This window comes from Silene latifolia, chromosome 5, assembly GCF_048544455.1.
Source record: "Silene latifolia isolate original U9 population chromosome 5, ASM4854445v1, whole genome shotgun sequence".
Taxonomy (NCBI): domain Eukaryota; kingdom Viridiplantae; phylum Streptophyta; class Magnoliopsida; order Caryophyllales; family Caryophyllaceae; genus Silene; species Silene latifolia.
In genome coordinates this window covers 70,306,111-70,331,041 of record NC_133530.1, presented here as the reverse complement: position 1 = coordinate 70,331,041, position 24,931 = coordinate 70,306,111, and the positions used below count along the sequence as shown (strand labels likewise).

At 36.4% G+C, this 24,931-nt stretch overlaps 2 protein-coding genes and 1 pseudogene across 2 annotated transcripts; 1 reads left to right on the top strand and 2 right to left on the bottom strand.

The window, feature by feature from the left end:
• Positions 1–2,565: 2,565 nt before the first annotated feature.
• Positions 2,566–6,165, bottom strand: LOC141655514 (uncharacterized). Its single transcript, XM_074462591.1, has 6 exons — positions 5,571–6,165; positions 5,134–5,407; positions 4,894–4,978; positions 3,881–4,379; positions 3,018–3,458; positions 2,566–2,876 (listed from the first exon to the last, which is right to left on the bottom strand). Exons 1-6 carry the CDS (start codon positions 6,163–6,165, stop codon positions 2,566–2,568), a joined length of 2,205 nt encoding a protein of 734 aa, XP_074318692.1.
• Positions 6,166–8,420: 2,255 nt separating this feature from the next.
• LOC141657510 (putative methyltransferase At1g22800, mitochondrial) lies at positions 8,421–18,461 on the top strand (annotated as a pseudogene).
• A 1,321-nt stretch (positions 18,462–19,782) lies between these two features.
• On the bottom strand, positions 19,783–23,714 carry LOC141657509 (uncharacterized). Its single transcript, XM_074464771.1, has 2 exons — positions 21,534–23,714; positions 19,783–20,390 (listed from the first exon to the last, which is right to left on the bottom strand). The coding sequence occupies exons 1-2, from the start codon at positions 23,512–23,514 to the stop codon at positions 20,113–20,115; spliced, it is 2,259 nt and encodes a 752-aa protein (XP_074320872.1). The 5' UTR covers positions 23,515–23,714; the 3' UTR covers positions 19,783–20,112.
• Positions 23,715–24,931: the final 1,217 nt, after the last annotated feature.

The window sequence follows — 24,931 nt, the reverse complement described above, 5'->3', positions numbered from 1 at the left end:
TACATGTAAGCAAATTAATCACCTTATAAGCAGATTACAAATACTAATCACGTGATTTAGAGATTAGCAAGGAAGGAACCACAGTTGGTTATTTGACTTCATAACTATGAAGTTGAACTTTTTTATTTTACGCAGAATTTAAATATATATATATTTTTTAAATTTTGTAGCTTTATGGTACGAAAACTATGAACAATCAGAAGAAATCAACATGCAAATAAACTAAAAAGTTTAAACTTTAGTTGCAATGTAGCGCCTTTGAGATCCAAAATTTATATGAAATTGAACCATTGATTTTCAAAGTACAATAAAATAGGGGAGGATGGAATGTTTGTCTGACCCATGGAGAATTAAGGATGAGTGATTTAAAATGTGTTTTGACTTTAGAGAGTTACAATATTGATTTTGTAGTTACTTGGTTCTCTTATTTCTCTATGAGGAGGTATTTATACAAACTCATTGAGCAACTGAAAAGTCACCACTAATACAGTTAATTATGCAAATTCATTGTATCATAATTTTACTAATAAACTTAATTATGATAATTCATTGTGTCATAATTTATACATATCAACTCATAGTCTCTTACTATTCCTAATAAAATGCAAAGGAAAATAACATAAAATGTGGAACTTAAAATTGCTTGACATGGCATACGTCAAATAATAAACTACTCATCTTGCCTTTTTATTATATTGTATAGATACTAATAGTTAAGTCATTTACAATACTAAATTTCAAAAAAAAAAACAATTAATTTGAAATAAATTTTAAAGGATAATTAAACAATAAAAATGGAATGGAGAAGGTCTTATTTAAATTCATCATAAACACACAATTATAAATATAATTATTTTAGTTTTACTTACTAATTATATTGCTTAACAATGCAATTTGTTTTTTTTTTTTTTGACAAAACCTTATCTTTTAGGTAAATAATTTCATGAACTAAATACATGGTATTACTACCCTTTTAAAAATCTATTATTAGTGTTTAATTTACGTAAGTATTTATAGAATTTGTTTGTAAATTATTTAAATTAAATTAATATTTTCTTTTTCATATATTTTATATTTTCCAAAACCCTACCCTTTACGTGAAATAATTTCATGAACTAAATACACGGTATTACTACCCTTTTAAATTTCTATTATTAGTGTTTAATTTCACTTAAGTATTTACAGAATTTTTATGAAAATTATTTAAATTAAATAAATATTTTCTTTTCCATATATTTTATATTTTCCTAAGAAAATATTTTATATGATCTTTAATACTCATTTGTCGATTAATTAGGTCAGTAAAACATCTTTTATATACAACAAAGTTATAGAAACAACAATAGTGAATTAGTGCCTTTAAAAAAAAGTAGTGAATTAGTGTCAATGCATTTTTTTTTCAACTTCATTTATTCTTCTTCGTTCTTAATTTCTTATGCATTCAGTTTTTTTAATTTCAAATACATATAATAATACTCCATATGAAATATCTTAAAATTATTAACTTATAGTTAGTGCATATTTTTTTATTGTACTTTTTTTTAGTTAATTACTAAGTTTAAAGTTATTGGAATATTGATAGATTTTTAAAGGAAATAAGTGATATAATAGTAAATTGATAATCCATGTCATATTAGTTTGCCAAGTCACATTGTTATTGTGTACGTGGCTTTTTTTCATCCCATGTGGCATTGTCTACATGGCATTTTTAGGCTAGACTTTTAATAATATTGTATAAATGTGGAAATATAATATAGAATTGTGAGAAGAAATGGACAAGAAATGGAGAGTAGGAAATGGAGAGGATCCCTGCTCCTAGGGATGGTAGTGGGTTGGGGACCCAACCCAGACCCTTCGGGTTGGAGCCTAATGGGTCGGGTCTGGATCTGGATTTTTGAGACCCGAACGGTTATAGATCTTAGTCAAATGTTTTGGGTCGGGTCTGGGTCTAATTTATGGGACCCGGACCCGACCCTAGACCCGTACAATTTAAAAAAAAAAAAAAAATCCAACAAACATTCAACTAAGCTATCACCCGTTCTATGTGAATATTATTTCATTTCATTCTCAATTCTTGTTTCAACTTTCAACCCTAAAGCCTAAACTCACCTCAAACTCTCAAAGGGTCTAACCCTAATTACACACCTAGTCACATCTACCCTGTAACGATCTTCAGGGATCAAGAATCCGGAAAGAGAGTTACGAATCAGCAATTCAATCACAGGAGCTTCGAATTGATGAAGAACAAAGCTCGGATGTTGAATTAATGGCTTCTTTTATTATCAATGAAAGATTACAATTGTCAAAGATTACAAATTATAAACTATTCAATGAATTGTAGAAAATTACAGAGAATTGTAGAAAGATGATGAAGTTTGTTGTAACAGAATTTGTAAAAATGAATGGATGAATATGAATTAGTTACAATTGCTTTATTTATAGTAACTAACTCTCTAATCATTGACTTCTTCAAATAACTTTGACTTTGCTGGAAATTAGTTGAGTGGCGTGGCATAACAAACTCAAAGTTTGTTATAATCCTTCCTCCTTCAATAAAACTTGACCTCAAGTTTGGTTCAAATTGAAATCAGGGAATTTCTTAACAAAAGCATCAAATTCTTCCCAAGTAGCATCCTCCTTAGTACCATTAGACCACTGTACTAGCAAGTGTACTTCATATCCCATCCCTTTCCTGGACATCTTTCTTTCCAAGATCACACAGTTTGAGAGAGTCAGTAAATTGTCATCCACCATAGGAAGGGTTACTGCTACAGGATCAGGTCCATGATGTCTTCTCAGTTGTGAAACATGAAACACAGGATGGATTTTAGCATGAGTAGGTAGCTCCAATTTATAGGCCACTTCTCCAACTTTTGCTGTGATTTTGAAAGGTCCAAAGTACTTAGGTGCAAGTTTGTTGCAGATTTACGTAAACCATGATTGCTGTCTGTAAGGCCGCAATTTAACATAGACCAACTCCTCCTTTCGCTAGCCGCACCTCGACTGTCTTTGGTCACTTTGGTTCTTCATTCTAACTTGTGCTCTCTGTAAATGGAACTTGAGCATTTTGATACACTCTTCCCTGGCTTGTAAGCTCCTGTCAACTGCAGCTACCACACTATCTCCAGTAATGTAGGGCACATGCAAATGAGGGGGCTGTCCAAACACCACTTCATATGGAGTAGTCCCAATAGATGAATGGAAATTACTATTGTACCACCATTGAGCTAAGGGAATCCATTGAGCCCACTGTTTTGGATATTCTCCAGTCATGCACCTCAAATATGTTTCCACACATTTGTTCACTGCCTCAGTTTGACCGTCTGACTGTGGGTGATAAGCAGTGGACATACACAGTTCTACTTGCTTTGGCATTTGAACGACTCTTTCCAAAAATTGCTTAGAAAGATTTTGTCTCATCTTGACTATAGTTTTAGGAGTCCCATGTATTTTAAACACTGCTCAAAGTAAATCTTGGCCACAGTTTTAGCACCAAAAGGATGGCTCAGAAGCAGGAAATGAGCATACTTGCTAAGCCTATCCACCACTACCAGAATAGTGTCATTCCCTTGAGATTTTGGTAATCCCTCAACAAAATCCATAGAAATATCCAACCAAATTCTGCAGAATTGGCAAATGTTGTAATAACCTTTGGAGCCCTTAAGAGAGGCTTATTCTTTCGACATGTTCCACATTGCCTTACCAAATTTCTCACATCTTTCTTAAGATTCTTCGGAAAAAATTCTTTGAAATTCTCTTGTAAGTCACATGAGCACCGAGAATGTCCTCCTATAGAAGATTCATGCATGATGACAGGATCTCCTTTCTCGGCTCTTCATTAGGTCCCACTACTAATTTCCTTTTCGCTCAACTCGATCACCTTCCCATCTCGAACTTGGGAGAATTAGGCCGATCTCGTGAGTGATTGGATCGTTCTTGGCATTCCTGTTCTCGCCAATCATAGACTTTCGTAATAAGTCCGCCCGATCTCGTGAGACAGTTAAAGCCAGTAATTCTCCCCCAGTGATTCTAGAAAGGGAGTCTGCCACAGTGTTTTCTTTCCCTTTCCTGTATACCACTTCATAGTCCAGCCCTAGTAACTTTGGTAAACACTTGCTTTGGAATGCAGTAGTTATCTTTTGTTCCAATAAGTACTTCAAGCTAAAATGGTCTGTTCTTATTATAAAGTGTCTGCCAATAAGGTAAGGCCTCCATTTTTCCACAGCTAAAATCACTGCTAGTAATTCTTTCTCATATGTAGACAACCCCAAATGCTTCTCAGATAAGGACTTGCTTAAGAATGCAATTGGGTGACCCTTTTGAGACAACACAGCACCAATTCCCTTATCACAAGCATCTGTCTCCACTTCAAAAACTTCCTAAAAATCAGGCAATGCCAGAACAGGTGCCTGACTCATGGCTGTCTGTAACTCTCTAAAAGCTGTAGTGGCTCCCTCATTCCACATAAAACCATTTTTCTTAAGCAAGTTGGTCAATGGTTTGCTGATAATTCCATATCCCTTAATAAATTTCCTATAATATCCAGTCAGACCTAAAAAACCTCTCAATTCTTTTATGGTTTTTGGTAAGGGCCAACTCATCATGGCCTGAACTTTGGAGGGGTCAGTGGCCACTCCTTTTCGAAAATTATATGCCCTAGATAATCCACTTTGTACCCCAAAAAGTACATTTGCTCTTTTTAGCAAATAATTGGTGATGTCTCAAAATTTGTAATGCAAGCCTCAAATGTTTCTTATGTGATGCTAGGTCAGGGCTATAAATGAGAATGTCATCAAAAAACACCAGGATAAATTTCCTCAAATATGGACTAAAAATGGAATTCATCAGACTTTGGAAGGTTGAGGGGGCATTTGTTAGTCCAAATGGCATTACCAAAAATTCATAATGCCCTTCATGTGTTCTAAAAGCAGTTTTGGCAATGTCTTGAGTGCTCATTCTGATTTGCCAATAACCAGCCCTTAAATCAATTTTAGAAAAAGTTGAAGAACCATGTAATTCATCAAGCAGTTCATCAATGACAGGAATGGGGAATTTATCCTTGACTGTTTGTTTATTAAGTTCTCTATAGTCTACACATAGTCTCCAAGTACCATCTTTTTTCTTGACTAATACCACAGGTGAAGAAAATGGGCTCGACTGTGTCTTTGTACCACCCCACTCTCCAACATTTCCTTGGTGATTTGTTCAATGGCATCCTTCTGTATCACTGGGTATCTATAAGGCCTGACATTTATGGGGGTTGTGCCAGGTATCAAATGAATCTGATGGTCATGTGTTCTGTGAGGGGGTAAGGTGGTTGGTTCAGCAAAGACATCCTGGAATTCCTCCAACACCTCTGTTACCTCACTAGCATTCCTCTCTTTACTCACACCAAGGTGCTTGTCCCCTACAGATTGTATTTGCAAAGCAAACATCTGTCCATTCATGCACCCTTTCTTCAATTTTTCTCCATTTAACCAATAACAATTCCCTCCTTTTATTCCCCTCAGCACCACTTTCTTTTCTTTATAAACAAAATCCATCCTTAATTCCTTAAAATCCCAACTAACAGGACCTAAAGAGGCTAACCATTGTATTCCCAACACCATTTTCACATCCTCCTAAAGGTACTATCATCACATCAGCTGCAAACTCCACACCATGCAACTGCCAGTTAAACTTTTTACAGATTTTAGTGGTTACAATTTTATCACCATTTGCCACAGACACTTCCAAGGGATAAGTACTAGATATCCTACATCCAAGTTTCCTAGCCACTGCTTCATCCAAAAAATTGTGGGTGCTTCCAGAGTCAATTAATATATGCACACTTTGAGTCCTCACTTTCCCTGTCACCCTCATGGTCTGAAATGAGTTATGACCAGCCATAGCATTAAGAGAAATCAAGGGTTGCTCTTCCACTCCTTCCTCCCTACTGCTATGTACTGGATTAATTTCACACTCCTCTTCCATCTCCTCACTTTCTCCCTCAGTACCATCACTTTCCTCAATTGGAACCACCTGAATTTTGTACAACTTCCCTTTACACACATGTCCTGCAGTGTACTGTTCATCACAATAAAAACAAAGGTTCTTCCTCCTTCTTTCCTCCACATCTACAGGCAGAGGGGGTCTGTTTCTGTAGTTAGGTCTATAGGGAGTCATATTGGTATTATTTTTTGGTAGTTTTGGCCTGTAGGGTTAGTCTTAGTGTCATTTTTCTGGTATGGTGATGGTCCTGGCCTGTACTGGGTCTGATAATTTGTGTAATTAGGTCTGGTTTGAGGTGGTTTATCAAGCAAGGGTTTGTTAATCTTTGTTGCAGAAATGGTTTCTTCCTGCAACCTTGCATACTCCACTGCTTCAGATAATGTCTCAGGTTTAAAGGCTTTAACAAAGGGTTTAACAGCAGGCTTTAGTCCTCCAACAAAACTGTCTAAGAAGTACTGATCAGGTAACAATCTATTTCTTTGTAGCATTAAACCTTTAAGATGTTCAAATGAATCTAGATAATCCTCTAAAGAACCAGTTTGTGACAATTTATTGAATTCTTCAACCACATTACTATCAATAGCTTCTTTAAATCGAATACACAAATCCATGGCAAAATCATTCCAATCCACATTTGCTCTAATTGACATATAAGATTGAACCCAAGGTTCAGCCTTCCCAATCACATACAAGGAAGCTAGGTCCGCTTTTTCCGGTTATTTGGTACTTTACACAGATCAAAATATCTATTGCATTTCTTAATCCAATTCCTAGCATTTCTACCATCAAATTGGGGAAATTCAATCTTAGGGTTAAAATTGAAATTTCTAGGGTTTGGATGTATACCTTCACGATTTCCAGGTTCCTCATTGATTCTATTGTTAATTGCATTAGTCTGAAAATCCTGAAGAAGCTGCTCAATCCTCTGATTTTGTTCCCTCATCATACCCATGGAATCCTCAATCAACTTCATTCGTTCCTCCATTTGTGCTTGTAGTTGAACAATTGTTAATTTTGCCAGCTTTAATCTTGTTCTTTAATGGCGACAATGGCGGAAGATAAACAGAGGGCAGGATGAACTGTCTCTGATACCAATTGTAACGATCTTCAGGGATCAAGAATCCGGAAAGAGAGTTACGAATCAGCAATTCAATCACATGAGCTTCGAATTGATGAAGAACAAAGCTCGGATGTTGAATTAATGGCTTCTTTTATTATCAATGAAAGATTACAATTGTCAAAGATTACAAATGTAAACTATTCAATGAATTGTAGAAAATTACAGAGAATTGTAGAAAGATGATGAAGTTTGTTGTAACAGAATTTGTAAAAATGAATGGATGAATATGAATTAGTTACAATTGCTTTATTTATAGTAACTAACTCTCTAATCATTGACTTCTTCAACTAACTTTGACTTTGCTGGAAATTAGTTGAGTGACGTGGCATAACAAATTCAAAGTTTGTTACATACCCCTTACCTGAGACCGGCGAGGACGACGACGGCCAACGGCGAGTAGCAGCAACAACAACTTTACCTCTTTGACTCTCTCTATCTTTCCAACTTCTACCTACACAAAACCTGACCCTAATAAACAAATCCTATACTTCGGCCAAAGCATCGGCGACCGGCAACCGACGACCAGCGAGGACAAGGACGGTGTTGCGTCTTTACTGATTCATCCCTCTTTTTTAAGGTTTGTTTGTTGATTTCGATTGATGTACTAATTTCAATTTGTGAGAAAATTAATAGTTTCCTGTTTGTATTACGCATTGCGTCCTTACTGTTATTAATAGTTTGCAAAATGATGGGTTGAATGCTACCTTATTGTTATTAATGGAGTAGTATGCACAGTAATCTGTTGAATGCTAAAATTGGGCATAAGTGTGTTATACAAATCAAATCAAATCAAATGGGAAGATTAAAAGTGTGTTGATGTCTCCATTTTACTGTCGGACCCGCGGGTAGACCCGGACACGACTCAGACCCAATGGGTCTGGGTATGGATCCATTAATTTTAGACCCTATAGGATCTGGGTCGGGTCCGGGTCCAAGGTGTGAGGGACGGGTCTGGGTCCGAGTCTTACTGAACCCGACCCATTGTCATTCCTACTTGCTCTGAAAGGAAAGAAAATAGTGAGGTTTACCATTTTGGCGGCACATTCTGACAAATCTAGTAAAACTTGCGGAGTATTTGACCTGTATGCATTCAGACGTCAGAACTCCCTTCATACATTCAGAAATCAGAACCCATAAATGCATGACTTCAGTGTAGGCCGCGAAATTTGACTAACCGATTCAAATAGCTCAGCGCACCTCACATCATTTTGAACGCCAAATATGACCCATATTTACCCAGTAAAGTAAACAACAAGGATCCAAACTTTACAAAAGCAATCGGTCTCATTATAGACGGACCTTTACCGACCTCGAACCAAAACTTTAACATATCCCCTTGCTTTCATCTCTTTTTTTTATTCCCCATTTTCCCCAAATCCCCAACAGCAGTGCTACAACGGCTATCCTCCGGTTCCATCAGTCCAGATTTGCCGTAAGTTTAGATTTTTAATTTCGTAATTCCCTGTATCCATTTCTAATTCAAATTTGAGACTAGTTTAGATTCTTAATTTCAACTTGTTTTTGATTAATTAGGGTTTTCGCAACCAACAATCATGTTATTCTGTGCGTTTCGTCGTACTGCCTCATTATCTACTTGGATTAGATTCACTGCTCGCTCATATTGCACACATAATGCTGCTGCTGCTGCTGATGCTGTTGGTAATTCCAAACTCAAGATTTTTGATCGTGATCTTAAACGTGCACAGGTCCATCAATTCTCTATTGAACAACTTATACTGCTTTATAAATTTCTTATTTTATTAGTGAAATCAATTAAATTGCTCTTATATTCTTTGTTGGACGATTAACTTCTGATCAACCCATTTTTTCAACATTTTATGTAATTTCATCACCTAACCGTAACAAATGATTTCTTTAGTATAATGGCATGTTTGGGAAACTAGAATTTAAATTGAATCCCGTGATTGAGACATTTCAAGAGGTTGGGAAATTTTAGAATTTGGAATTGGAAATGGTCTCAATTCTAATTCCAACCCGTTTAAAATTTGAGTCTCTCAAATTCCTACCCCAGAGTATTATTAAGTTCCATCACTATCCAATCTCTAATCTTAGACTTGTCAAATAATCCCTCTGTCGCGGTCAATTGGTTTACCTTTGGTTCTGGGCCACAAAGACCACTGAAAGAGGAGGGGGCAATTATTAGATGATAATTGAACTAAATTGAGCTTAAAGGCATTCCTAAAATAGAAAGGAAAATGATTGACCGAGACACCTTAAAATGAAATAGGTGAACAAATGACCGGGACGGATGGAGTAGTTCATTTTTATTTAGGATTTTAACTAAAAAAATTTGACTAACATTATTTCATATTTTATTTTAATATTGATGCTCACTATTTTTATTTTCTCAAAAAAATACATATTTCACCCGAACTGGACGACATGCCCAATTCCAATTCCATGGCCAAACATCTTTGACGAGATTGAAATCTGGAACTGAATTCCGCGTGATCTTCGTACAAGTTTATGAAATTGGATCTGGAATTGCATATAAAAAATTTAATTTCCGCATTTAAAATCATTCCACGTTTCCAAACATTACATAGGGTTTGATGGTTCGTTTGGATTGAGGGCAATTGTTACGGGTTAATGAACTTCAAAACAAAGAACACAAATATTAGGAATGGTAAAGGGAGGTTGTAGGGGTGGTGGGGAAATTACTACCGTGATACGAGGACAATGTATTAGGGCCACATGAGAGCCATAGCTATTACCCCTTTAGTGAGCTAGTTACTATTGCTTCCTGCTTTCGTATCCTTAATACAAGTATGCTTTGTAAGGAAGTCATTTGGTTTTTCGTGTTTTTGTTTTTTGTTTTCTTTTGTATTTACGTGTGAGTGACGAGTCATGTTGTCAGACCCTAATTGTTCTAGGAAAGACTTCTCGGTCGTCGTCGTATCAAAGTGTTTTGAGCAACCTGGCATGGTTATGGTGATTATATATTGGTTGTGTGTGATTGAAAGAACTCGATGTAGGGAAAAATCGTATTTTTTGTATGCACTAATTGGTTCTTGATGGATTATATGTAATCATTGTGATGTTCTTTCAACAATCAGGTCTTTGATTATGAAATTAACTATTATTGCACAGCGTGATCGAGCTGCTTGGTTGACTCGTTCAGATGATTCCTTTGTTAACTGTCATTTGAAAATCTTTTGGATCGACTTGAGGTGAGTTTCTTAGGTTTTTCTAAAGCTATATGTAGATTATGTGATGAAAATTGGAGTTATCTGACTCTTAAACAAGGTTTCCTATTGGTACGCCTCTTCCACGATGTTATAAGCTTTGCTATCTCGTGACTATTGTGTGATTGTGTCTTCTTCAAATTGCCTCATACTACCAATTACTTTAGGTGAATCATTTACTTAGCCTCTAGACTGGCAAAAAGGAGGCTTTTAGGGATATATTGTCACATTTTGATAACAAAGTTGGACAGTTTTCACTTAGCGGTGCTACAAATTTATCTTATCTTCGGTCTACGGGTTTTCCTCTTTTATTGGTACATTATTTTCCTTTTGTAAAAAGAGGATGATACAACACCTAATTTTGTCCCCTTCAAGTTCTCATTATATATGATTTGATAGTTCTTGATGTTATCGGTAGGATTGCAAAAAGGACTTTCCCACAGCTCTGTGTCTTGGAGGGTCTCTCGAAGGCGATAAGGCATTTACTTCGTGAAAGGGGTAAGAGTGTAAAATTTGTATTATCGTGTCATGTTTCTTTCAAGTGGGACATTTTTGCTTCTTTTCAAAAAAAAAAAAAATAACTTAAGTTGGAAGTTATAATGTAGTGACTTGTTTTTTTTTTTTTTTTTTTTTTTTTTTTTTTTTTATTGTGAAGCATTAGTCATTAAATACAATTTCATTTTGGGGTATGGGGAGGATTGCTTCAACCTTGAATCACGGGTTGCTCTGTTTACATCTTCTTGTCAACATTTTCACCTCAACCTTCCTTTTCTTTGTTTGGCGGCATTTGTAGAAACGAATGGTCCTTATGGCAATCGATAAATGCTTTCATGGATTTTATGTTTGCAGAGCCTCAACTACATAAGTAGTTGTAAGGAACTAGTCTAAATCCCGAGATCTGCGCAATGAATGCGCGATATATATAGACTTTTTACATTTTTATTGTATTACTTATAGATTTTAGATTAATATCTCATTAATTTTCCTATTTCATCTCATTGAATTGTAGTATTTTGATTTTAAAAAAAGATTAATCTCAAAATTAATCAAGAGAATTGAGTAATTAGTGAAATGTGTATATTTAATGAAAATAATTTAATTGCCTCATTTGAAATAATTTTATTGAATTTTTCCGTCACGAAGTCAATAATAACAGTTTATGGTCATGTATAGTTAATAGTTTTATATTTTAATGATGAAAAGATTAGAGGTTGATGAAAATATTATTATTTTTTATATGAAAGATTAGTTTAATGAAAGCAAATGTAATTTGTTTCCATGTTTAAGTTAGAGCATTTTGGAGGGGAAACATTTTGAGAATTCTTATTCTCTTAGTAGATAGGAGATTATATTACTCCTCATATCCGCCACAATTTAACATAGAAACAAAGAACCGAATCTTAATACTTTTGGCGTGATTTAACGACCCTTGGAATTATTTATCCATCTTCATGTAAATTGGATATCTTATATTTCCTTGTGGAGACGGTGAAGCGGTGATCCCTGTTGTTTTTCATGCTTGATAGGAGTAATTACATTCGCAGAGTAGGGTGAGATCTATGAGACATACGATAAAAGAATTGTCTCCTAGCTATATTCGGGGACTTCCATCTTTATATTATACTCCCTCTATGAAGTGTAAGAAAGACTTCTTTTTGTTAATAATCTCTTTATGGTTGGATGTAAAGATGGATTTTAGTTCTTTGTTTCGGTCAAGTTTAACTTGAGCGGGGTTGATTACAGCCTGTTTTAATGACTTTGCTTGTAAGGGCTCAGGGATAGTAGTGGTGTTTTATTACTATTGCCATAGATTCACCAATCTCTAGAATTGTCCTCAAGATTATTTATTAATTAGTTTGAAACTAAATCATAGGTGAAGATTTCGATAAATAAGGCAATCGGGATTATCTAGCATCGCCTATTTTTCATTGTTACCTATTAAAAGTATTCTTACATTTCATTAATCTATAGAATTGTTGTCGAGATTATCTTTTGGTTTAGGAAAAATTACAAATAACCACCATATATTTGCGTATTTTTACAAATTACCACCATGTATTTGCATTTTTACAAATAACCCCTAACTTTCACCGTATATTCTCAAATCACCACTGTATTTTTGTCCCGAGCAACATTTTGTTTATTTCCCGACTTGTTATGTAACGATTTACGCGAAATTCCCAAATTACCCTCATTTACCTATACCAACCTTTTTACCATTTTACCCAAATAACATGAGCAACTTCTTCTCGATTTCCTTAAATCCCCCAATTAATTCCTAAATCTTAAATCCCTAAATTAATCGATCAATTTTTCTCAATCTCTATCTTACTTCCCCCGATTCGTTTTTACAAATGAATGAATTTAAAGTTCAAGGTGTGTTCATCTTGGTTCGCTCCTGTTGGCTCTGCAAGTGACTAGCCACTATTGTCAAAGTGGGCTATTTACGAAGAGGCATTAATGTAATAATGTTGCAAATGAGGAAATCCTATTGGAGTTTAATTCTTGTGGCTATGACATTTCATTGACTTATTGTGGGCCACCTTTATTGGCTTTACATAGCTAACTATGTTGTTCAACAATCTACTGGGTAAGTTACTTCTTGACCATTTTTCTATGGATGAAGATGATTATGAATCAAATTTGTTCAATTCGATTATTTTGAAGATTGGGGAAGTAAGGGGTTTTGGGATTGAAGGAGATTGATCGATTGATCTGGGAATTAAAGGATTTGGGGATTTAGGGTTTTGGAATAAATTGGGAAATTTAGGAAATTCGAGAAGGAAGTTGCTCATGTTATTTGGGTAAAATGGTGATAGTGTTGGTATAAGTAATTGAGGGTAATTTGGGAATTTCGCGTAAATCGTCACTTAATAAGTCGGGAAATAAGAAAAATGATGCTCGGGGTAAAATACGGTGGTGATTGGGGAATATACGGTTAAGTTTGGGGGTTATTTGTAAAAACGCAAATACATGGTGGTAATTTGTAAAAATACGCAAATACGTGGTGGTTATTTGTAATTTTTCCGGTGGTTTATTTGAAACTAAATCATGAGTGAAGTTTCTTAATAGATAAGGCAGTATGCATGGTGTAACTACAAATTTTCTTTGTTGATACCTTCTAAAAGTATTCTTATATAATATAGGCACTTGCATGGTTTTGTTTGATAATAATAGATATAGGCTGCTAAAATCTTGTTCCTGATGCCATGCTACTTCGTTTACATCCCAGTTGGTTGTTGTGTGTACGTGTATTGACTATGGGGCTTGAATTAAATGCTCATTATCATTGATGAATTCCATCCTCGCTGCAGGTGGAATCGAAAAGCTCATTATGATGGATATGTCATCTGATATGGTGAAGTTATGTAAAGATGCTGAGAAAGATATGCCCAACCAAGATATTGAAACATCCTTTATCATTGGTGATGAAGAGTTTCTGCCTGTGAAAGAAAGGTGCGAATAATGATGTGTAGTGATCCTTCTCTATATTCCCTTTGTCTTTCACATGTTCCTTTCGCCACCAAGTGTCTCAGCTAGTTTTGGTTCACATACTTGGATAATTGTATTAAGCACGGTCTAAGTCTTCCATATGTTTTGTATATCATGTACTACAACTTTTGGTTTTTCTTAATCGTAAGGAAGAATTTTGAAACTTCGCTTTACTTATTATTACTTGCTATCTTTGACGCTTTAGTTCAGTGGACCTGGTTGTCAGCTGCTTAGGATTGCATTGGACAAATGATCTTCCGGGTGCTATGATACAGGTATGTGCTTATTTGCATAATATACTCATGTGACCATTCTCTCCACAAATTAGTAATTTCACAGTGTTTAAAACATTCATCTAACTGTTTTCTTTTCCCGCATTTTTCCCCTTGACTGGAGATTAATGAGATCAGAGAAGAAGCTAAATGAAATGGGTATCCGTTTTTTCTTCATTCTGACCATTGTAGACGTTTGTCCACGGCAGTGCAGATTGGCATTGAAGCCTGATGGCCTATTTTTAGCTGCTATTCTTGGTGGCGAATCGTTGAAGTTTGTATTCGAACCCTTTTTAATACTACTTGTTGCTTTGCTAGAAGTATTTTACTGTTTTTGGTAGCTGAGGCCTGAGACTCCGAGGATTTCTCGTCTTATTATCTTTTCTTGTGGCTAGAGAATTGAGGATAGCATGTACTGTAGCTCAAATGGAACGTGAAGGTGGCATTAGCCCACGTTTGTCTCCCCTGGCACAGGTACTTTTTTTGCTCTTTCTCCAGCTAGCTATAGTTATCAGTTGGTTTTGGTATCACGAGCTAAATTCATTGATATTGGGATCTTGAAAATATGATAACTTGGTGCGGGGATTGAAGGTAGAGGACTGTCGCTGAAACTATAAGAAAGTGACAAGAGAAAGTGACAAGCTAACTCCAGGACAGTCAAAATATCGCACCAAAGGAAACTTGGTATATACTATACAAATAACTCCTGCAAAGCATTATTATTAGTATTGTAGTTCCTGCAAACATGCTCGTTGTCCATCTATGAACGGAACCAATGAAACGACAAGCAGATCCATCTTTGTAATGCCATCCTCCCCTCATTCTCTAAGAGAGTCAAATTAACAACTCTCTTAATTCACTTGGATTTACTACATAGTCCTGTTGACCTGTCCATGTCATTCAAAGCAACTTACCATATTTCCATATTGGGATAGATTTTGGCTTACAACGACAAATATATCCTTTGAATTTTGTGGGCTCCACCGCTTATCCACTTATTTTTAGACTAGCCCATTTGTTAAATTTGTGTCGTTTGGACATCTAGTACATCTAAATGTAGTAGCTTGTAAATATTGTCAGATAAAAGGAACATATAGTGACTACCTTTTTCCTTGTGAAACTAAGATAGCAAACTAGCTGAAAGTCTGAAAGCAGATGATGAAGAATAGGAAGAGAGTGTTCCGACTATGTTAGCAGCTTATTCAAAAAATATTCTCCCTAGGACAATGATAGTACGCGTGTACATAGCCAGTCCCTGTAAATAACTTTCACATCTGCAAACTGGAAAAAAATGCACCTATTTGTTTGCCAATCCTGCATTTTATCAAGAGTTCACTTTGGAGCCCCTCTGAATGAGGTCATCCTCTTAGAATTCTTCAACTTCTTCAAAAATTTGGATTTTCTAACAAAACTGGCTAAGAGGGTAACACATGTTCACAGTGTTTGAGTAAAATTTGTTCAAAGGGTGTAAGAAAATCAGAGGATCTCCAGACCATGCACTATCCCCTTTAGAGTGAGAGAGAGACCTTGATTGTGGAATTGTGGAACGCAGCAACTCTGATGATTTACCAAATTCCTATTGTGTCTGATGTTTCTAATGTTGCTGCCTAATGTTGATTCTCTCCCCTCCCGTCAATAGGTTTGGAGACATTCCTTGCATGAAATATGGTAGTATTTCCTGTTTTTTTGCGTTATATTAGGTTTTATTTTGTTGCTGTTTCTTCTTACTTAAATATCCATGTATTTTCAGCTGGGCATCAAAATCCCGCAGTGACACTATTGGCACCGATAACGGTTAAATTGCATGTATCCTCTGCAACCAGTAGGATTTCATACTGTGATACGATGAAGGGTCACTATGACCCCCAAATGTGCCCTTCAGTAGTACCTGTTAAGGCATTTGTTTGATGCCTTTAACAGCGTGATTTATATTTTAGTTTTATTTAGTTATTTTGAATTCAATTACAGAATGTGTCATAAGGACATTTAACATTGAGCTGCCTCTGCATGTCAACACCTCGCCAGTCGCCACTCACCACTCACCACTCACCACTATTTGAGATTCTGATTTTGTTGTCATCGACCCTTCAAAATTTTGATTTTTTTTATTCTTCATTGACCTTCTGCCTTGTGATCTTTTCGCTTTCCTTTTCACTAGTTACTACCTTTCATTAGTGTTCTTTTACTCTAATTTAATATCTTAAAGTTTAAGTGTCTATTGGATATATAGGTAAGAGATGCAGGAAACCTTTTGACAAGGGCAGGCTTCACTCTTCCAGGCGTTGATGTAGATGAATATACTGTTAAGTATGAAAATGGCAAGTGCTATGTTGTACCTGAATATGTTATTCTCCTGCTTCTTCTGTCTTCTTTTTTGGGAGAGGGAGAGTTATGATGACTGAGTTTTTTTTTTTTTTTTGGCGGTTTAAATTTATTTCCATGGTGAGGGAGAGGGACAGGGACAGGGACAGGGACAGGGACAGGGAGTATGATGACTGAGTTTTTGTGTTTGCGGTTACTTTATTTCGGAGTATGATGACTGAGTTTTTGTGTTTGCGGTTACTTAATTTCCATGATTTCTTTGACATTAGTTTTCATCTGCCAGCTTTGCAGTTGATTGAACATCTTCGTGCAATGGGTGAAACAAATGCTCTCTTGCAGAGGAATAACGTAAGATACTGTTAATTTTGTCTTTCTTATTGTTTGTGCATGTGTAATGAGGCATTGACAATGTCTTAACTACGTCAGATATTAAATAAAGAGACAGCTTTGGCGACGGCTGCTGTTTATCAGTCGATGTTTGGAGCTGAAGATGGCACAGTTCCCGCGACTTTCCAGGTAACAGTTTACTCTCATTGCTCGGAATTAAATTGTTTAGAAATATGATGTTTGGCATCCGTATCTTTTTTTATGTTGGAAGCAAAATAATTTGGCATGTACGAGTGAAAATTGATCATTTTATTTCCTTCCTCTTCAACAACGGAGCTTACTATCTAAACAAGGGACTTTTATCTCTTCCCCTTTTCTCCCCTGGATCTCCCTCTATCCCTCACCAGACAAGGGGCTACGTGTGAACCATTTAGAACTTGAGGTCCTACAACGTGAATTTTAATATGCTACTAGTTGGAAATATTTCATCAACTATTTCCTAGGACTTGACTCCCATGTCGTTATTGCTCCAACTCGGTCCCCTATTGAACTAGCAGACTACAATGTGATGAGCTTTGTAGTCTAATAACTTTGAGACAGTATCAGGCTTCTCGAGTTCAGTTACAGGTGAATCAGATGATATTACCTTAGCTGGAATTAGGGATGTGATTGGTACAGGGTGGGGGGTGAATATAGGCTTCCTGCATCTGCACCCACCTAGCAAAACCTCTACACCATACTGGCTCGGCTACGCCAGTGCCCACTGCAGGTAAGTTTCCCACAACCTCTTCTGCTCCAAACGGGAGAAGATCTACAACCATACTGCTTTACTTACTTGCTAGTTGCTACCATCTATAGAAGTGGTGTGTCTCATCCCCAAACATGTTGCACTCATACCCACTTTGACGAGGACGGGTACAATGTAGTATTTGCTTCTACCCAGTACCCACCTCATTGATATCCCTTTGGAATGTAAAAGGCTACAATTGATCTTGGCAGTCCACATTGCTCAAAGTTAAGATTTAATCGGTTGTCAATCCATTGCTGGTCTACTTGACCCTATTAATTTAATCTTTATTTATGCTGTATTCAAGACTAAATGGATTCGAATGATGATTCATGTTAGTCGACCCCATATCATGTCGGGGTTAGGGTTAATGCTCTGTTGTTGTTATGGACAGGTGATTTTTATGACGGGGTGGAAAGAACATCAGTCTCAGCAAAAGGCAAAAAGGCGAGGATCTGCCACTGTATCCTTTCAAGACCTCCAAAAGCAGTTTGGAAGTGAAAATTAGGCTTGTCATACCAGTCGGTATTACTAGCCTTATAGTTTTCTTGAAATATGTTACGACAATTAAGGGTGTGTGTGGAGTATAGAACAGGGGTGAAGGGAAGGGAGGGGGTGGAGGGAACTGGGAAGGAGGATTATGAGAATTTTCCCATCAAGTCATTCCTTCGTTGTAGAGATTTTAGTTTGCCTTATGGGGGAGGAAACGAAGATTTTAATCCAATCCTCCCCTCCCCTCCCCTCCAAATTCCTCTAATCTCATTTCGCTAGCCAAATAAAGCAAATTGCCCCTTCCCTTTCATTTCTTTCATCCAAGCAAATGTGTAAGAGGTTGGTTGTACGAGTATATTTTTACTATTATTTATGGGTAGTGAGAAATCTCATATTGGTTTTTGTGCATACATTTGGAGAAAAAAAACATACATCGGATGTATTACTTTTTTTTTTTTTTTTAAGCATATATGTATTTTTTCTTGAGTTTATTACCTCAAACTTTATTTGTTTTTGAGCATGTGTATTTTTTCTTGAGCTTATTAAACTTTATACTCCCTCCTAATCTAATTGTTGGTTCCCTTTCTTTTGGTCACCTTAAGGAAATGAATTTGGACTACACAAAATACCCTATCCTATATAGAATTGAATTTGGATCACACGAAATTTAACAAAGAGGAAAGGGTACCACACCCGACTAGCATTGAAAAGGAAAGAGGAACCAACAATTAGACTAGGAGAGTACTAAACTTATATGTAATGTTTTTGAGTTTTAATTTTTTAGAGCTTAATGTTTAACTGAATAAATTCAGAAACTCTATAGTAAAACACATAATTTTTAAAATATAACTCCAAAAACTTTATTATAATGCTCAGAAATTATAGAATATGTGATAGTATATCAGTAATCAGTGGCGGAGCTAGGATTTGAACTTAGTGGGGCGAACGACTAATTTTATAAGGTACATTCGAATTTTTTTTGGAAATTTAACTAAAAACTTCGAAAATTTCATCCGCCACCACTGTGTATAATCCACTTAGTGATACAGTTGAGGAAAAATACACCATTTCCAGTATATCGGATGTATAATCCACTTACTGCGCGTCTTTATGAGGTTATTATATTAAAAAGATTTGAGTTTCAAATAATGGTAGATTGGTAGTGCATGAATCGGATATTGAATTTTGAGTGCTTGTTTGGATTTGAAATTATATTCAAAATTTCTAAATTAGATATCCATATTCGAACGAAAAAAATCAAAATTAGACGTGGTTAACTTTCTAATATCCATATTTTGACATTTTAATAAGAGTTTTTTTGTCAAAAACTACCTAAAATTTACCTCATTTTCATAAATACTACCTAAAGTTTTTAATTTTGCGAGAAACATGTTATTTTTTTGTCAAAAACTACCTAAAGTTTTTTTTTTTTTTTTTTTTGGTAAAATTAGAGGGTACCATGTGAATTTTCCATTTTAGTTTGCTTTTGCTTCCTCATTCAATTGAATTCGGCTCAACATGTGTTATTTTACCTCGTTTTGTGACTTTGTCAAGTATGGTTCGAGAGAATCAGGGGGATGAGAAATAATAAAAAAATAATAAAATATAAAAAACACATTCAACAAAATCTTCCCCGTAGATCCTAGCATTAATGCTCTATACCTCCTCCCAGCTCAAACACATCGGTTTAATCCTTGATCGAATCGAATTAGCATTAAAAGGTGTATTACCATACTAATTTTTTAATCATAAGGGAGCATATACAAAAACATGCAGCAGAAATTCAAGAACTACATTTAGCAGCTTAACCTTCACAATTGACATGGCTACGAAGTTAGGAATGTAAATTCACACTACAAAAATAATACTCTAATTAACTCCTCTACAGTCCTTCCCAAAATGGACTGCTCGGCTAGGTTTTCATCAAAATCTCAAATTTTGTTGCTCAAAACTTCTGCTAACTGATACTACCTCTACCCCTGTATTAGTCCAACATCACTGCATTAGGACCTGTTCTTAACTTATCGATCCCTATCACACAAAAGAGATTGGTAACGTATGGAGATTGTAATAAACAAGACGTATAGAGCAAGGATGGCAGCCCTACTGTGACACATAAGTGTAATTATAAGGCGGTGGGCGGCACCAGGAGCACCAAAACGGAGGAACGCAGTTGCAGGTTGCAGGAGTAGCTCCATGTGGCCAGGCAGGATACTGTTGAAAGGGCACAGAGTTTGGTGGGGGTCCGTACAATGCACCTGTAGGATTATAAGGCATGAACATTTGAGATGCATCTAATGGATCTACCCGCTTATCTTCTCCTGGAAATTCCATAGATGTTGCACTGCCCTTCCTCCTGTCTATCAAGTCTGATTGCATATCTGAAAGATGAGAAGAAGTTAGAATGCACGGCACAAACTTCCCTAAGACTGATACTACTTTCACCTTACTCATATTGTCTTAATTTGACATTGGTGGTTAACCGGTGTCAACTTAGAGCAACAGTATCTCAAAACGTATGTAAGAGATACAATGCAAAGTATGTCTGATTTGATTCAGCTAAACTGATATTAGCAGATCATTTTAAAAATGGTGTATGAGAAAATATGATCAAAATTGACATCATTTCTGCACCTCAGTAACAGTGCCCGCAACAGAGATTTTTCCCAATAGATTTCTCATAAGAACAAGCATCATACAAACTGAACTCAATCAGAGGTATACGTTTTCGATTCATCAGGTGATGCTGCTCAGATACAAGTTACAGAAAACATACGATAAGACAGCAACATAGCATTGCTGACCAAAATAGACATTTGATAACATTTCTGCATTTACAGTGGTCTATAGAAGAGTTTGAGAGCACACATAATACATGTCAGTATCCGCAATATAACATGCTTTAAAGGTAAAAGTCCGGAGACTCCTAACGTATTTAGAGCTAACATAGCACAACCAGGCGTGACTAAGAATCATCACAAATTTAACTTGCTTTACTTTTAGTACTACTTTTTCCTTAATTTACTCTATGATGCTAAGTTTAACCATTTAAACATCAGGATGTTCCTTCTACGATGGGAGTTCAAGCAGGCATGAACTTTTGAGGGGGGTGATGTACGCGAATCTGATTCTATCCAGAAACATTTAAACAAGGCGTTTGAGGCGTGTAAATACACTGCAGCTATACCTATAAAAGGCAGCCCTCAGGGTATACCTTAAATGTAAACAAAATATATCTCCTAAACTCTCTCTACTAACTCGATCTCCAAGGGAATTAATAGGAAAGATCATCTTCCAGCAGAGTTATCTAATGATTGTATTGAAAGTAAATCAAGACAGCATGAACAAAAAAAAAAAAAGTAAATCAAAACAGTAAGCATGTGAGTCATTCATATAACAGCAACAACATCATCCGAGTGCATTTGTTAAGCCTCTCTGGTTTAAAGCCATCCATACATTAGAAAGTGTAGAATATGAAATGAAAACAAATAGAAGGTGAAAAAGATAAAAGGGTAAAGGCTCACCATTCTTTGGTTTTGACAAGCCAAGCCTAACACCAATATCTGAAGCCAGCCTATGGTGATAAATCATCTCATAGAATCCCTGAAGTTCAGTCGCCTCATAGTTGGATCCCAAGTTGTACGCTGCTAATAACAGCAAAAACCCGAGTACAACAATGCTAGTAATTCCTTCGGCCACCATTCCATGCCTCCATCGCCTTGCCACCCAGATAGCCTCATTCTTCACAGCTTCACTGACACAGGCATTCATGTTCATCAAGTACTCGAGCAACAACACACAGCTAGTCCTTACAGCTCTTGTATCAAATCCGGAACTACCTGGCCTTTCAAGATGTGGTGGGTAAAACCCGTAAATAGCAGACAGTACCAATTTTGCTGGGTCATTTGACTGTTTAAGTGCATTACAGAGTTTTTCCATCATTGACTGGTGCTCCATAAACCTGTCATTCAACAACATTTGTAAGTTTCTCCCACTCATTGCTTTGCAAAGTATAAGAATTTGGTCGGCATCCTCAACATCGTTGTTGGCTTTAGACTCCATAGCCTTAAGTTTTTCCGTCAATGCTTTCTCAACCACTACTTTTGCTTCATGAAGCGATCTCAGTTCTTTCTCTTGCAGCTTCAAACCCATGTAGCGTTGATCAAGTTCCTGCAGTTTCAGTTCTATCTTGTTGGATTTCTCATCAATTTCCTTCTCCTTAGAGGCCTGAGCTTTGCAATGTTCTTTAAACTTGGCTTCCCTCGTTTCTAAAACCCTCATAAGCTTACTAACCACCTTCTCTCTAGTCCCCACTTTTTGCTTACGCGCATTGATCTCACTCTCATATAGCTCCATCTCTTTACGCCTCTCAGCTACTTTGGCGTCAATAGCATCAAGACCTTGATTCAATTGCTTCTCTCTTAACTCCACCAATTGGTAACGCTCTTTCAACTTCTCTTCCCTCATTTCTAAATCCCTCATAAGCCTATTAACATTCTTCTCCTTCATCCCTACATCTTGGCAACGAACATTCATCTCTTTAATCCTTTCATCTACTTCCTTTGCTTTCGCGTCAATAGCATCTAGACCTTGATTCAATTGCTTCTCGCTTAACTCCATCGCTTGACAATGTTTCCTTTCTAATTCGTCGCGGTATTCCTCCAATTTCTTAACTTTCAATTCAAGTGCACCAAGATTATCATTCATTTCCTTTTCTGCAAACTTAATCCTTTTCCTATTCTCATCTATCACCCTTTCTTCGTCCTCCCTCGCTCGACAATTTCCCCTCGTCTCCTTGTTTTCGCTTCCCGCCTCTATCAACTCATTTATTTTGGCCTCTCTCATTTCTAACAACTTCAAACAAACACTCATCTCCTTCTCCTCCAACTCTAAGTCACTCATTCGACATCGTCCCACTTCCAAATCCAATCCCACCTCCTCCAAAACCCGCTTCTTTTTCGACACAAAACCTTTCTTTCCCTTCCGTTTCAAAATTAGTTCTTTCGACTTCAATGTTTCGAAACCCTCCTTAATCTTCTTCTCTTTGGACTCCAAATCCTCCCATTTCTTACTCAATTCATCCAATTCCAACTCCAATTGTTTACCTTGCGCTCGACGAGACTCAACCAATTCCTCCTTCTTCAACCTCAACTGTTCACAACAAGCCATATACTCCTCCTCAACTCGCTTCTCTCTTAAAACCAGCTTTCGACAAGACTCGTTCAATCTCGTCTCTCTCAACACAAGTTCTCTCTCACGCACCCTCATTTCTTTACACTTCTCACAAAATCCACCCTCTTCCACTTCCGTCATAGCCAAGGAGCTCTGTAAACTGTCCAGTTGTTCGGAAAGCGATAAAACCGGCAAAGCGCGAGAGTGAAACTCCTCTAAAGTTTCGCCGAGTTTGTTAAGAACTAACTTGGCTATGTCTGTGTCTGAAGAAGAAGGTGGAGGTTCGTCCTCCGCCATTGTTGTAAGCTTTCTGAGAACAAATTTGAGGGACATGGGAATACAATATATGTAAAGGAAGATGAAAACCCTAGAAAATAAGGAAAAGAAAGGAAATGATTGAGAAAAGACAAAAGTTGGAAACTTGCTAAAAATGGAAATCAGTAAAGCTTAGTTGTAGGGGAGGTGGGGGTGATGGTGATGGAAGTGGTAGTGGAAGAGTTGAACAACATTTTTTGAGGTACAGGATGCTAAAAGCCTAAAACGAATCTTTCTTTACATGTACTGCTGTTTTTAACTTTTTATGTATTGGCTTTTATTATTATTATTATTATTATTATTATTATTATTATTAGGATTATTTCACAGGAATAATCCATCCTATTGCTGCCCCACCTATATTAATCCATCCTTTACATTATCTCATATTAATCCTACCTATTCCACCACTTTCTTTGTTTGCACTTAACCACTTAAGTGACCTGCTAATTCCGGTCCATATTTTTTTTTTTGCCTTTATATTTTGCCTTTCTTCTTCTTCTTATTCATTTACTTCATCCCCTACATACTCCTCCTGTCCTCCATTGCCAACTACTAAACACAACCACCAAGCTACTGAACCCGCCACACTATCAGCAATACCAACACCCACAAACACCAAGAACCATCGCCAAACAACCATCCCGAAACACCTTATAGCAGCACCATCACCGGACACCAAACACAAAGAATTACCATACAACCGTCATTTTTAACCTTATCAAATTGGACTAATATTTCAGAGATTTGGTAACCATTTTTATTACATTTCATTGGGTTTTTGGTGCGAGAAAAGCCGTCGAAAATTCCCTTCAACACTGAAATTACCTAAAAAAACCCAATTATAATTGACAAAACCCTAACTTGATTGTGAAATTGGCGATGTACTGAAGATGGAGGAACTCGTAACGAAATCTGAAGAAAACAACAAATTGATGAAGGTTTTGTGGGTTTTAATCAATTTCGAATCAATTTGCTATTAATGGTGAATTTTTCTGGGTTTCATCAATTTCGGATTTCCCAAATTCGCCAAAAAAGTTAAGGGTTTTTGGTGAAGAATTAAAATTTTGTTAATGAAATGATAAAATGTATATTGTATTATATATGTTAATGAATGATGAAGAATGAAGAATATGTTAATGGAATGTTGTGTTTAATGAATGATGAAGAATGAATGAAGATGACATTAACGGCAGAGGGGGAGGTGAGAGAGATGAAGGTAAGAAAATGAAATTTTAGTTCATTTAAGAAGGGTTTACCTGTTTAACAGGTAGCCCTTCACTTAGGTGTAAAACGGGAAGGTCGTTAAATAGGTAGGATTAACGTGAGATAATGTAAAGGATGGATTAATATAGGTGGGACAGCAATAGGATGGATTATTCATGTGAAATAATCCTTATTATTATTATTATTAATGATGATAATAATAAATGTG